Source organism: Perca flavescens, chromosome 16, assembly GCF_004354835.1.
Source record: "Perca flavescens isolate YP-PL-M2 chromosome 16, PFLA_1.0, whole genome shotgun sequence".
Classification (NCBI taxonomy): Eukaryota; Metazoa; Chordata; class Actinopteri; order Perciformes; family Percidae; genus Perca; species Perca flavescens.
In genome coordinates this window covers 21,347,267-21,362,215 of record NC_041346.1, presented here as the reverse complement: position 1 = coordinate 21,362,215, position 14,949 = coordinate 21,347,267, and the positions used below count along the sequence as shown (strand labels likewise).

Genomic DNA, 14,949 nt, shown 5'->3' with positions numbered 1-14,949 from the left:
AATAGTATAGTATGTCATAAAAATGTCAAAAGTCATAGTAAGGTATTAAAAAAGTCATAGTACCAAAGTTACATAGTAATAGCATAATGTCTAAAAGTCATAGTATAGTATGTCATAAAAAAATGTCATAGTATATCACAAAAATGTTTTTAAAACAAAGTCTATAGGATGTCATACGAATGTCATAAAAAGACATAGTAAAGTATGTCATAAAAATGTCAAAAAGTCATAGTATAGTTGTCACGCTTGAACAGCAAAAGACGGACACAAACGCAGATGAAATCAGGCTGATGCAGTCAAACAATTTCCAAACATCAAGGAAGACAAACTGACAATGAGACCAGAGGATCAAATACACAATGCTAAATTAACACAGGTGGAATAAATGAGGGCAGAGCAGGCACATGAGGAGTTAACCTTAAAAGTAAAACAGGGAACAGACTTTACAAAAACCCAGTATCATGACAATACTGTCTTTAAGAAGTCATAGTACAGTATGCCATGAAAAATGTCATAATAGTATACTATAGGATGCCATCTACATTATTCATTTAGCTGATGCTTATATGCATAGTGACACATATTTACTGCATTCAACCATGAAGATACCACCCAAAAATAGCAAGAATCATGTGAGTACATAAAATACATTTTAGGAACAAAAGAGAGAATGTTTTTTCTCTCTTATCTTTTCATGGGCCAAGATGCAGTCTGAACAGGTGAGTCTTCAGTGTGCGACGGAAGATGGGTTTCTGCTGTCCTGATGTGGGAGCTCCTTCCACCATTGTGGAGCCAGGACAGCAAACACTCTGGATTTTGTTGAACGGTAGCTGGGCCCCCCTCATGAAAAAGGTGATAGTATGGTATGTCATGAAAATATCATGTCAGAAAAAAAAGTCATGGACCAGTATGTCATAAAAATGTCATAACAAATCATAGTGTAGTTTGCCAAAAAAAAGTTATATCATAGTGTGTCATAAAAAGTCTAAAAAGTCATAGTATAGTATGTCATGAAAAAATTCAAAAAAGCCATAGTATAGTAAGTCATAAAAATGTAAAAAAGTCATAGTATAGTTAGTCATAAAAAGTCAGTGTATTATGTCAATACAAGTAAAAAAATCATAGTATAGTATGTCATAAAAGTAAAAAAAAAAGTATAGTAATTCATTCAAAAAAAATAGTACATCATAATAAATGTCAAAATATCATGGTATAATATATTGTAAAAATGTCAAAAAGTCATAGTATAATATGTCATAGAAAGTCATAGTATAGTATGTCATAAAAAGTCATAGTATAATATGTGATAGAAAGTCACAGTATAGTATGTCATAAAAAGTCATAGTGTAGTACGTCAAAAAATTTAAAAAAGTCATAGTATAGTATGTCATTAAAATAAAAGAGTCATAGTATGTCATGAAAAATCATAGTATAGTGATTCATTAAAAAATCATATTATAGTATGTAATAAAATGTCAAAATATAGTATGTCATAATTTTTAAAAACATAGTACAGTATGTCATAAAAAAGTCATATTATAGTATGCCATTAAAAATTAAAAAAGGGCTAGCATAGTAAGTCATAAAAATTCTTGGTATAGTATTTCAAAAAACTAAAATAAAAGTCATAGTATAGTATGTTGTAAAAAATGTAAAAAAAAAATTAAAAAAAAGTCATGGTATAGTATGTCTTGAACAAATCACATTCATAAAAAAATCATAGAATGTCATAAAAAATCATGGTATAGCATATCATAAAAATGTCATAAAAAGTCATAGTATAGTTGTCATGCTTGGACAGCAAAAGACGGACACAAACGCAGATGAAATCAGGCTGATGCAGTCAAACAATTTAATGAACAAAAGGCTACAAAACAGTCAGGAACATCTAATACCTTACAACAATTCCAAACATCAAGGAAGACGAATTGACAATGAGACAGGGGATCAAATACACAATGCTGATTAACCACAGGTGGAATAAATGAGGGCAGAGCAGGCAATTGAAAACGGACAAGGCAGGAAGTAAAATTAGACATGACACATGAAGAGTTAACCTTCAAAATTAAACAGGAACCAGACTTTACAAAAACCCAGTATCATGACAATACTATGTCTTTAAAAAGTCATAAGAAGTCATAGTACACTAAGCCACGAACAATTTCATAATAGTATACTATAGGATGCAATTTACGTTATTCATTTAGCAGATGCTTTTATCCAAAGTGACTAACAATTATTGCGTTCAACCTTGAAGATACCAACCAAAAATAGCAAGAATCATGCAAGTACATGAAATTCATCAAATTAGAAACAAAAGAAAGAACTTTTTTTTCTCTCTCTGTCTTTTCATGGGCCAAGATGCAGTCTGAACAGGTGAGTCGTCAGTTTGCGACAGAAGGTGTGTAGGGTTTCTGCTGTCCTGATGTGGGAGCTCCTTCCACCATTGTGGAGCAAAAACAGCAAACACTCCGGATTTGTCAAGCTGGGCCACCTTCATAAAAAAGGTGAAAGTATGGTATGTCTTAAAAATGTCATGGACTAGTATGTCATAAAAATGTCATAACAAATCAAAGTGTAGTGTGCCAAACAAAAAGTTGTTAACAAGTCATAAAAAAAGTCATAGTATGTCAGGAAAACTTTACAGTCATAGGAAATTTAAAAATCCACAGTAGGCTATAGTATGTCATAAAACGTTATAGTATAGTTTGACATAAAAGTCAAAAAAGTCATAGTATAGTATGTCATAAAAAGGTAAAAAATGTCATAGTAGCATATAGTGTATCATAAAAAATATAAAAAATCATTGTATTGAAAGTGATTAAAAGTAAGGTATAGTCTGTCGAAAAAAATAGTATAGTGTGTCAAAAAAGTGATAAATAAGTCATAGTATTTAATGTCGAAATATATAGTAGTATGTCAAAAAAGATTTATTCAAAGTCATAGTATAGTATGCCATGAAAAATCATAGTATAGCAAGTCATAAAAAACATAGTATAGTATGTCAAAAAATGTCATGAAAAATTATAGTATAGTACGTCAAAACAGTGATTAAAAAATCATAGTATAGTATGTCGAAAAAAGTCATAGTGTAGTATGTCAAAAAAGTGAGAAAAAAGTCATAGTGTAGTATGTCAAAAAAGCTAAAAGCTTTTTAAAAGATTAAAAATTCATAAAATAGTATGTCAAAAAGTTATAAAAAGTCCTAGTATTGTATGTCGAAAAAGTCATAGAATAGTATTTCAAAAAAAGTTATTAAAAAGTTATAGTATAGTCGAAAAAAGTCATAGTATCCGATGTCGAAAAAATATATAAGATTAAAAAAAAGAAGTCAGTAAAAGCGATAAAAAAGTCACAGCACACAGGGCGGGGTTTATCAGAGACTACCTCCAGAATGTGGGAGTGGAGAGGATGGAATGGCCTGCCAGCAGTCCTGACCTCAACCCCATTGAGCACTTGTGGGATCAGCTTGGGCATGCTGTTCGTGACAGAGTGACCAACACAACCACGTTGGCTGACTTGCGACAAATGCTGGTTGAAGATTGGGATGCCATCCTACAGCAGTGTGTGACCAGGCTGGTGACCAGCATAAGGAGGAGTTGCCAGGCTGTTGTGGCTGTGTATGGTTCTTCCTGAAATGAAAGTAATGAAAAGTAATAGTATAGTATGTCCAAAATGTATACAGTAGAGTTTGTGTGAAAAAGTGATAACAAGTAATAGTATTGTATGTCAAAAAAGTGATAAAAAGTCCTAGTATTGTTTGTCAAAAAAAGTGATAAAAAGTCCTAGTATAGTATGTGTAAAAAAAAGTCATTGTATAGTATTTCGAAAAAAATCATAGTATAGTATGTCTAAAAAAAATCATAGTATCCGATATTGAAAAAAGTGATAAAAAACGTCACAGCATAGTTATATAGTTTGTCAAAAATGTATACAGTAGAATATGTGTAAAAAAAAGTAATAGTATAGAATGTCGAAAAAAGTAATAAAAAAATGTCATAATACGTTGAAAAATGTAAAAGAAAATTCATTGTATGTAGAAAAAAGTAATAAAAAGTCATAGTACGTATATGGTTAGCACTGTGGCCTCACAGTAAGAAGGTACCGGGTTCGAACCCTCATCGTCCCGGGCCTTTCTGTGTGGAGTTTGCGTGTTCTCCCCGTGTGTGCGTGGGGTTTCTCCGGGTATTCCAGTTTTCCCCACCACTAAAAATATGTTCCCCTCCCTCTCTACCAAGCTAATGTGTGGTGAGCATCTGGCGTCGTAAGGCTGCCGTGCATCACCCAGGTGGGTGCTACACATTGATGGTGTTAGAGAGCCCCCGGCGCTTTGAGTGTCTATGATAAAGCGCTATATAAATGTAATTAATTAATTAATTAATTAGTATGTCCAAAATGTATACAGTAAGGAAAAAGTCATAGTGTAGTATGTCAATAAAAGATACAAAAAAGTAATTGTATTGTATTATGTATTGTATGTCAAAAAAAGTGATAGTATTCGCAGTTTGAAAAAAATGATAAATAAGTCATAGTATAGTATGTCAAAAAAAGTGATAAAAAATCATAGTATAGTAAATCGAAAAAATGATTAAAAAAGTCATAGTATTGTGTGTCGAAAAAAGTCATAGTAAAGTATTTTAAAAAAAATGATTAAAAAGTTAGAGAATAGAATGTCGAAAAAAGTGATAAAAAAGTCATAGTATAGTATGTCAGAAAAAAGTCATTGTATGTTATGTCGAATACAGGGATAAAAAGTCATTGTACATTATGTTAGAAAACGAAGAAAAAACGTTATAGTATAATAAGTCAAAAAAGTGACAAAAATGTCATAGTATAGAATGTCGAAAAAAAGTATCAAAAAAGTCATAATATAGTATGTCAAAAAAGGTCATTGTATTCTATGTCGAAAAAAGTGATAAAAAAGCCATAGTATAGTATGTTGAAAAAAGTTAAAAAGTAATAGTATAGTAAGTCAAAAAAGTGATAAAAAAAAGTCATAGTATATTATTTTTAAAAAGTAATGAAAAAAAGTTATAGTATAGTGTGTTGAAAAAAGTGATAATCATAGTATTCAATGTAAAAAAAGTGTTAAAAAAGCCATAGTATAGTATGTCGAAAAAAGTCATAGTATGTCAAAAAAGTGACAAAAAAAGTGATAGTATAGTAGGTTGAAAAGAGTGATAGTATTGAAAGTTGAAAAAAGAGATAAAAAAAATCATAGTATAGCATGTCATGAAAAGTAATAAAAAAGGTATGGTATAGTATGTCGAAAAAAGTGATAAAAAGTCATAGTATAGTATGTCAAAAAAAGTGATAAAAAGACATAGTATAGTATGTCGAAAATAAAGATAGTATTGTATGTTGAAAAAAGTCCTAGTATAGTATGTAAAAAAAAAAGTGATAAAAAGTCATAGTATATTATCTAAACAAAAGTCATAGTATAGTGTGTTGAAAAAAGTTATAGCATAGTATGTTTGAATAAGTCATAGTATAGTATGTCGAAAAACGTACTATATATGTCAAAAACGTTACAGTATAGTATGTCATTAAAATGTCAAAAAACTCTTATTATAGTATGCCGCAAAAGTCTTAGTATAGTGTGTCAAAAATATCAAAAAGTCATAGTATAGCGTCATAAAAAGGTCAAAAAGTCATAGTATATGTCATAAAAATGCCAAAACGTCATAGAATAGTATATCATGAAATATCACAGTATAGTATGCAATACCATTGTCGTCGTGTATAGTATGTTATAAAAATGTAAAAAAAAAGTCTTATCATAGTATGCCCTAAAAATGTCAAAAATGTTATAGTATGTCATAAAACATGTCAAAATGGCATACAATTGTATGTCGTTAAAAAATGCCAAAATGGTCATTGTAGAAATGTCATAAAAAAATCATTAAAGTTATTAAACATTTGAATAAGTCATAGTATAGTATGTCACAAAAAGTAATGGTAAATAATCACATAAAATTGTCATATAGTATGTCAAAATAAGTCATTGTACAGTATTTCATAAAAAAAGTCATTGTAGAGTATGTGATAAAAAAAGTCAGTATAGTCATTAAAAATGTCATAATATAGTTTCTCATAAAATGTCTACAAGTCATATTATAGTATGTTTTAAAAAATTTAGAAAGTCATAGTAGTATGTTATTAAAAAAATCCAAAAAAATCATGGTATAGTAAGTCATAAAAATGTCATAAAAAGTAATAGTAAAGTATGTCATAAAAATGTCTTAAAGTCATAGAAAAGTCATAAAAAAGTCTGAGTTTAGTATTTCATAAAAAATCATGGTATATAGCATGTTATTAAAATGTCGTAAAAAGTCATAGTATAGTTGTCACGCTTGGACAAGCAAAAGACGGAGACAAACAGACAAAATCAGGCTGATGTGGTCAAACAATTTAATAATCAAAAGGCTAACAAAACCTCCAAACATCAAGGAAGACGAACTGACAATGAGACAGGGGATCAAATACACAATGCTAAATAAACACAGGTGGAATAAATGAGGGCAGAGCAGGCACATGGGGAGTTAACCTTACAAATAAAACAGGGAACAGACTTTACAAAAACCCACAAGGCAGGAAGTAAAGACAGATATGACACATCAGGAGTTAACCTTCAAAATAAAACAGGAAATAAAAACCCAGTTTGGGGTCCCCTGCTGGAGCTGCTCCCCCCGCAACCCGACACCGGATAAGCGGACGAAGATGGATGGATGGACAAAAACCCAGTATCATGACAATACTTAAGCCATAGTACATAAGTACATAAGTCATAGTACACTATGCCATTAACAATTTCCTAATAGTACACTATAGGATTCCATTGACATTATTCATGTAAATTATGCTTTTATTCAAAGTGATTGACAATAATTGCATTCAACCATAAAGATACCACCCAAAAATAGCAAGAATCATGCGAGTACATACAATCCTTCAAATAAGCAAAAACTGTTATATATCTTTTAATTGGCCAAGATGCAGTCTGAACAGGGGAGTCTTCAGTGTGCGACGGAAGATGTGTAGGGTTTCTGCTGTCCTGATGTGGGAGCTCCTTCTATCATTGTGGAGCCAGACAGCAAACACTCTGGATATTGTTGAGTGGTAGCTGGGCCCCCCTCATGAAAAAGTGATAGTATAGTATGTCGTAGTATGTAAAAAAAGTCATAAAAACATCATAGTATGTCGTAGAAACGTCAGTATATTTCAGAGACGTTTCACTAACAACCACAAATGATAACATAACACCAACCTCAAGGTGGCGCTAGAGGAAATGTTAGGGGAACATCAAACTCATTAGTATTCACTAAGGCATAATGATTTTATACAAAGGCTACGTTCACACCATTGACTGTAAATATTAATGGACAATGCATCCGGTTTGGGGAAGTGCTGCAAATGCGGAAGTGCCTTAAAACTGCATTCTATCTGAATTCCAGCAGAGGGCGACACGTGTGGTTGGAAAAGGATTTCCGTTTCTGTAGAAGTCTATGAGAAAGTGACCTACTTATCAGTTGATTTATTACCTCAGTAAACATTTTCATAATGCGTTTATGGTCTTAATCGCTGGTTTTAACTCTTCTGCAACACAGAATGATGTTCATGTTTTGAATTATGGTCTCGTTGATTTTAAAATCGTCAATAAAGCAGGGGGTGTTTTAGGGCGTGGCTATGATGTGATTGCCAGTGAAAATGTGTAACGTAACGTGGCTCCTCCCTCACTCCTCCCTCTCGTCTAAAATCGTTACATCCGCAACCGGGATAGCTGCGCCCGTAATGGCAAACTCAACGACTCATAGCAGATCTCCACAAACCAATGGGTGACGTCACACATGCTCCGTCCACAGTCTATGGTTCACACTGCAAGTCTTAATGCTTAATCTGAATTTTTCGCTCTGATCTGATTTTGTTTGGCTGTTCACATTACCTTTTAAAATGTGGCCTTTGCACACTGTTGCACTAAAGTTAGGGAGGTTATGGAGGAAGTAAGCATTTTCACTTTTATTTCAAAATGTTTGTGTGATGGCAGCCTTAACATTAATGAGCAGGTGCTGAGGAGGAGGAGAATGAAGAGAAAGAGAGCCAAATTGGCTATTTTGGCCTTTTCAGGGGTTATGGCTGCAAATTCACTACAGAGGTCTGTGTGGATCCAGAGACGAAGCCAAGAGTGGTGGGACTGCGTTGTGAATAGCTAAACAGAGACGCATAATTGTGACAAATGTCGATGTAGATTGACGTAAAAGTCGCATCAAATCTGCCTTGGTTTATTCACACTGCAGCCGCATTGAAAAAAATCTGACCTGGGTCTGATTCAGGACCACATATGGAAGTGGTCTAAATCTGATTTGAAAAAAATCTTCAAAAGTGTTCACACTACTTCTGAAGAAGTCTGACCTGTTCACTTGACCCCCCAAAAAAAATCAGATTTGGGCCACTTTTGCCTGCAGTCTGAACATAGCTAAAATGTATAGAAAAACCATCCACTTACCTTTCACACTTTAGATCTCTTTGTCAATCATGTAGCCCAGTGTTAGGCAGGTACAGTAGGTGTAGAGTAGGTGTTTATTTAATAATGCTTAGCACTGTCAAAGAGGATGACAGGTGGCAAACAAAATGATAGACCACTAAGCCCAAGGTAGAAGGTAGAAGATGCAGCATGTAACCACAACATCCAGTTTAAAATCTCTGGAGGAATGACATCCCTCTTTCACAGTTCCCCCATTTCCTGTTGCTGATTGACTGTACTATTAAATAAAGGCTAAGTAACCTTTACAATAAAAATTCTTTAAAAAAAAAACTACATACATTTAAATGTTTCATGGCTAAAGATAGTGGTCGCATATAACTATCATTAGGTATATTTTGTGGTGCTCAAGAATATTGGGGTATTCAACAAGTCCTTCACCAAGGCTTGCAGATAGTGATGAAGTGATAGGGTGAAATGAAATGAGAGCTGTCTCCTCCCTGTCTCTCATCCTCCCACTGAACAATAGCACGGCATGAACGTTTGCCCCAGTGGGGGATAAACAAGACTGTAATCCCGCTCCTCTCTCTCTCTCTCTCTCTCTCTCTCTACTCTGCTTGGTCTCAGCAGCATAAGCTGCACACGGGCCAGTCAGTACTTTACTAATATGATTAAGCACTAGTGGATATGCATGGTCCCAAACTGAGGACAGTCATCTCCAAAACCATTTTAATGATGAACGCTACATCTAGTTCTCCCAAAGAATGCACAAAGTGTCAAAATGAATAAAGAGAAACGTCTACAAAGATCTGTATGACTTAAATATAGAGAGAAAACAGGCCATCTGCCTCTTAGCATAGTAGAGCAGGGGGGATTAAATCCAGATTATGGCCGTTGTGTGTGTTTTAGTGTACGTGTGTGTTTGTGTCTGTTGCTTGTCGTCAGTGTGTCCTTGGCTGCATAGACCAGCAGCAGGTTAGCTAGAGAGCTACCACTGGATTTGACAGCTATAGGAAGCCGAACCGGAGGGCGCCATAAGAGGAGCAGCATCATTTTCACCTACAAAAGATTTTGTCACCCTCGCAGAGTGAACAGTCACACAACAACTTGAGATGGCTTTCTTGATCAAGAGCATGATTGGGAACCCCCTGTCAGGGATCGGTCTGGGTGGTGGAGGTGACAAAGAAGAGGAGGCCGCCCCCACAGATCCAGCCAAAGCAGCAGGGATGACACGCGAGGAGTATGAAGAGTACCAAAAACAGGTGGTGGAGGAGAAGTAAGTAGTAACATGGACAGTGTTCCATTTGAAATTGATGCCATTGGCCTCTGGGAAACAGTATGGCTGCAGAATGTACAATCTGACCTTGACAAGCTGTTTTCTACTTCCCTCCACTGTTTCCTTTCCCCTTGTATGCACCACCATATTTTTTTAACCTAACCCAAATGTAAACACTCATATATTTATTGTATTCATGATCTTAAATGAGCAAGCTGTGTTTTTGAGAGATGCATCTGTTGCTACAGTGGATCTTTTCTACACAATAACGCACTGAGGCCCATGGTCATGCCTGGATCAATAATCTCCCATAATCTGTCATCTACAGTATTTCTGCATCAAGAACAGTTATGGGTAACATTTTGAAGGGCTTTCGAGTTTAGAAAATAATGGAGTAAGCAATTGTTAAAATAGCAGTTTTATTCGCAGCTCGAAAACATGGACTCAAGGGCAGAAAATATTGCAATATTTAAACGGAAACACTGAAATTCTATGATTAACGAGGTTCTGTAATGGTGCAGCAAAGGGAAGCAATCCAAATCCTGCAAAATTATACTTATTTATCTATTTATTTGGATCTCAATATGATGTAAAAGTCCACATCAAAGGACAGTTAGTTTTCTAACAGTGTTTTTTTTTTAAAGCATTTTATTGTCATTCTTTTTTATTTCCTGTTGAATATATTTGTATTTATTTATTTATTTTGACCGACATTTAAAACTTTAAAGTAATATGAGCAGCAGTTTTTGTGCACCACCATGTACGGATGTACACTTAACAACAATGTGATTAATCCACCCTAAATTCAATTTGAGAAAATAATTTGACTAATATTTTCTTTTAAAATTTGGACTTTTGTGATACACAGTAGATTTTGCAGCATCACGCAGATCCTGTATTACATAACAGGATTAATCCAGCCTCTCCATTCTTATGTTTGGGAAATTAATTATTTTTAAAGTAGACATGACAACATTCTCTATAATTGTAGATGTCTAGTGATGGATTCAGATCTACAGCGACAAATCCTGATGCACACAAACGTTTAATGGAAATTAAAAGAACATGAATGTTCTTTCTTCAAAACTTTACAAATATCTTTCTAATCTGTCTGGCCAGAACGAGCATTTTAACAAATGTAGAGTTTGTTTTCCTCAGTCCACTTTGTTGCTGCTTACGACGTTGTGGCGTCTTGGCTTGATTTCAAATCTTCTTGACTCAGTCTGGCCTAATAATCCCATGTTTAATTGGCTGAGGGAGAGTACGTGAGTCTCGCCTTGAAAATACTGAATACACAGGTAATCAACAACAGTCAAAAAAATTGGTTTTGATAACTCTATTCAAAGATATAAAAAAAATATTATTATTATTATCGTCATCTATCAGGCTTAATATATTTCTAACACCTATGTCACAACACACTTCATTCACAGCATAGTTTATGTTGTATTCTATGCATGTAAAGGAAGTAAACGATGAGTAAATGACAGTACAATTACATTAAGGTGCATTTTAGATTTCAGATTTAAGTAATAGGATATATTTTCTGCAAAAAACCTAAACAAAATTTACAAAAGTAAAAGTGTCAATTGTTTTTCATCAGATAGTATAACAAGACACTTAATAGACTGCAACATCCAATGCACCTGCAAATGTCATAATTCCTATACAGTTAGTCATGCATAAAAGTAGCATGTAAGTTTAAAATAGATCAAAAATAGATTTTAAGATGTTTTGTGAGATTAATAATAGTACATCTTGAATTAAATGGAAGACAGACTGACAGACAGACAGACAGACAGACAGACAGACAGATAGATAGATAGATAGATAGATAGATAGATAGATAGATAGATAGATAGATAGATAGATAGATAGATAGATAGATAGATAGAAATCAGCAGACATGATGTCCTGCTTTAATAATCCGGGTTACTGGAGGATGTTGTATTGAGCTAATCTGTCTCTCTGTTGTGTATCTGATTGGGCCAATGTATACATATGTACACAACCAAAACAGACTCTGAGCCATCAGAAGAAAATCTAAATGCTAAAAGATCTCTAATGCTGCTCTTGAGCCATTGATACACTGCTGACAACACAAGGCCATACAATTCCACCTTGGTGGTATTTTCTTGATGCTTTCCCCCTTTGCATTTTCCAGAAATAAATTAAAATAAATAACATTCTTACTTTGAACCAACCTGGGATGTTCTAGATATATATCATTTTTTTTATTTTTTATTTCAGGATGGAAAGAGATGCAGATTTCTTACACAAGAAGGCAGAGAGGGCAACACTCAGGGTGTGCCTCAGAGAAAAATACAGGCTGCCAAAGGTAAGTGTTTTTATCCCTACAGCTCTAGTGTAACTCATATTTTCATAACAGATATTGTCATGTATACTATACATTAGTAAACTCTTCTCAATAGGAACACAAAGCACTATTTAATATCTAATAAATTGCAACACACTATACTGTAGTTTAAAGGAAAACATTTTTGTGAAGCATTTGTCAGCAATTATAACTTCTCCCATGAAGACATATTTTATATTATTACAACGGTATTTTACTTTATTGTCATAATCTGTTTATACAGCAGCCTCCTCTAATGGATGCCAACAGGAGATATAATTGTTGACAAATACATTAATAAACACTTATATCTGCTTACAACTACATTATAGTGAGTTATAAACCATTTATTAAATGTTTATATACTGCTTATGAATGCTAAATAGGGGTGTTAAATTAAAGTGTTACCAATTGCTTCAAATCGACACCTATGAGGTAGTATCTGTATCTATTTAAAAACAAAAAACAATCAGATTATATACTTCCTTTCTCAGTCTTTTAATTAGGGCTGGCAATTATAACCAACTGTGGTTATTGAATGGCTTTACCGTCCAGTGGTTGGTAGAAAAAGCAGGATTTGATGACTGAGCTAGGTGTCCTGCAAATAGTTGTTTCATAAATGAGGTTTTCTTTAACAGCAGCACTTGGCAGCTGCAGCTTTGACGACAGGAGGTGGAAAACATGCCAGTAGATTAGTGAGGAAGACGTTCAACCAGAGAGACGTTAGCCTATGTGTCCCATATTGCACCTTGAGCTTTACAAAGCCAAATGCAGCTGAGCTGGTGTCCCAGGCTCATTAGGGAGCACGGGGCAGTGTCAACTAGCTTTAAGAAAAAACAACATCTACTTTAGTGGATGTAAACCGACCAACTGCACGATTTTAAAGGACTGTTAAAGAAGAAGAAAAATAAACTGTAATGGAAGGCGCAAATAAGGTATGTGGGGATTTTATTTATGCCTTTTAAGGATAAATAGCAGTAGCGTGTCTTCTAATCCTATAAATTAATCTAGAAGTCAAAACGTGCTTGTAATGAACGGTGTTTTTATGGCATAAGAGTGAAAATCTATTTCTAATATAGCTTTTCTAAAACCATGATTTTTATTCATCGGAATGCAATGATGACCTCGGCTGCTGGAGGCATCTCTTATAGTTTAACGCAACAGACTATTAGACTACTACTAAACTATTGTTTAGTTTCCCGGTTTAAACAATGGGTGCATTTCTTTTCACTGTTTGTCTTATTTATTGAAATCACACATATATGAGCAGGACAATGGCAGGAGGCTATATATATAAATCTAATTATTTCCCCTCAATGATGTTTACATTGCATGCCAGCTTGAAAAAGAACCAATGACAAAGTGACTTTATTAGAACTGAAATATGCATTTTAAATGGATTTCTTATCAATAATAAGACACTTGAAGGGATCCTGTTCTGTTGATTATTTTCTTTTAACAGGTGGTTGAGAACACATGTACTTGCTATCAAGAGTGAGTTAGAAAAAATAAGTATATATATAATTTTTTTTAATGGTACTAGTGTATAAACTTGGTGCTGTTAGTCTAATGGAATTAGAGTCTCGTGCCGCGCTATAGAAGATATCTTTAGACTATCGTTGGGATTCAGAGAGGAAAGGCTAAAGCAGGACTGAGCTAATCCCACAGATTGAAGTTTAAAGTAGTCCCAGTACATTGCCTATTGCATGACTATTCCAGATATTATGTGATTACATTGAGTTTGTTGGAAAAGGCTTTGAATTTAGCATTTCAATGATGCAAAATGCACATGAAGTAAACTCAAAGGAGACTTGAGTCTGCTTCATAACAATGTAGGAAACTCAGACAGCAGCAGAATATCCTCGACGGCAGAATGTGGATTAAGACAGATCCTAGAGTTCATCTATTTTTGTTTCCTAGTTTGCCTGATTGCTTGCTTATAATTAGAATGCACACGTAGACCAATGGAATCTTAAAGTTTGTATGTGTTACATTAGAATTAGTAAATTTAGTAAATAAGTAAAATTAAACGACAATGTAATTATTAAAAAAGGAGTCAGCAGATTAGGTTAACATATAGTTCATCTTATACTGTATGTCCTCTGATAAACTGTGGTCGATACATGCAATGTTTGTCAGGTCTGAGTGTTAAAGGTCGAAGATAAACTGTATGCTTTAGAATTCAGGTTGGCAGACAGCATGTCAATACTTTAAAAAGCCATTAAGTCAGCCTTTAGGTAATTTATCCTGCAAATAATATACAGTCTTTGTTATTATCAGGATAAACAAAAGAAAAAAAACGAAGCAAAGAAAATGTAATTACATACTACCTTTTACAAGCCTCTAAATAAAATGTTGTGACCTTTTTCATTTCAAGATTTTAAAAATAACAAATATATTTGGATAACACAGAGAGGAAAACGTTGGGGCTACAATTGCATACCAAATAAGGACCACTGTGCTACTTTATAGGTGACAAAACAGACTTCCGTGTCCTCAGTATCAATAATCACACTGAATGTAAAATCAGTCATATGTCTGTATTTCTGACCGTGTCTTCTCCCTGATGTTGTCCTCTGCAGAGCGAGCAGGATGAGAACATGATTGAGATAGCCGGGGACGACGTGGACGTGCCCGAGGAGCTGCTCAAGATGGTGGACGAGGACGCCACGGAGGAGGAGGGCAAGGACTCCATCATGGGCCAGTTTCAAAACTTGCAGAACATGGACATGGACCAGCTGAAGGAGAAGGCCTCGGCCACCGTCACCGAGCTGAAGAGCAAAGCAGAGGAGAAGTGCTCCGTCATGTGAACGGCCAGATGGGGGTCGTCTGTATTTG

At 34.4% G+C, this 14,949-nt stretch overlaps 1 protein-coding gene across 1 annotated transcript; it reads left to right on the top strand.

Moving 5' to 3' along the window:
- Positions 1-9,591: 9,591 nt before the first annotated feature.
- Positions 9,592-14,921, top strand: cplx4a (complexin 4a). The gene is made up of 3 exons (XM_028601100.1): positions 9,592-9,755; positions 12,006-12,093; positions 14,694-14,921. The coding sequence occupies exons 1-3, from the start codon at positions 9,592-9,594 to the stop codon at positions 14,919-14,921; spliced, it is 480 nt and encodes a 159-aa protein (XP_028456901.1).
- Positions 14,922-14,949: the final 28 nt, after the last annotated feature.

Bases quoted from the DNA above. Each gene is read 5' to 3' on its own strand.
- cplx4a (XM_028601100.1), top strand. From the start codon at position 9,592: ATGGCTTTCTTGATCAAGAGCATGATTGGGAACCCCCTGTCAGGGATC. The intron at 9,756-12,005 runs GTAAGTAGTAAC...TTTTTATTTCAG, and splicing joins AAACAGGTGGTGGAGGAGAA to GATGGAAAGAGATGCAGATT. The intron at 12,094-14,693 runs GTAAGTGTTTTT...TGTCCTCTGCAG, and splicing joins AAAAATACAGGCTGCCAAAG to AGCGAGCAGGATGAGAACAT.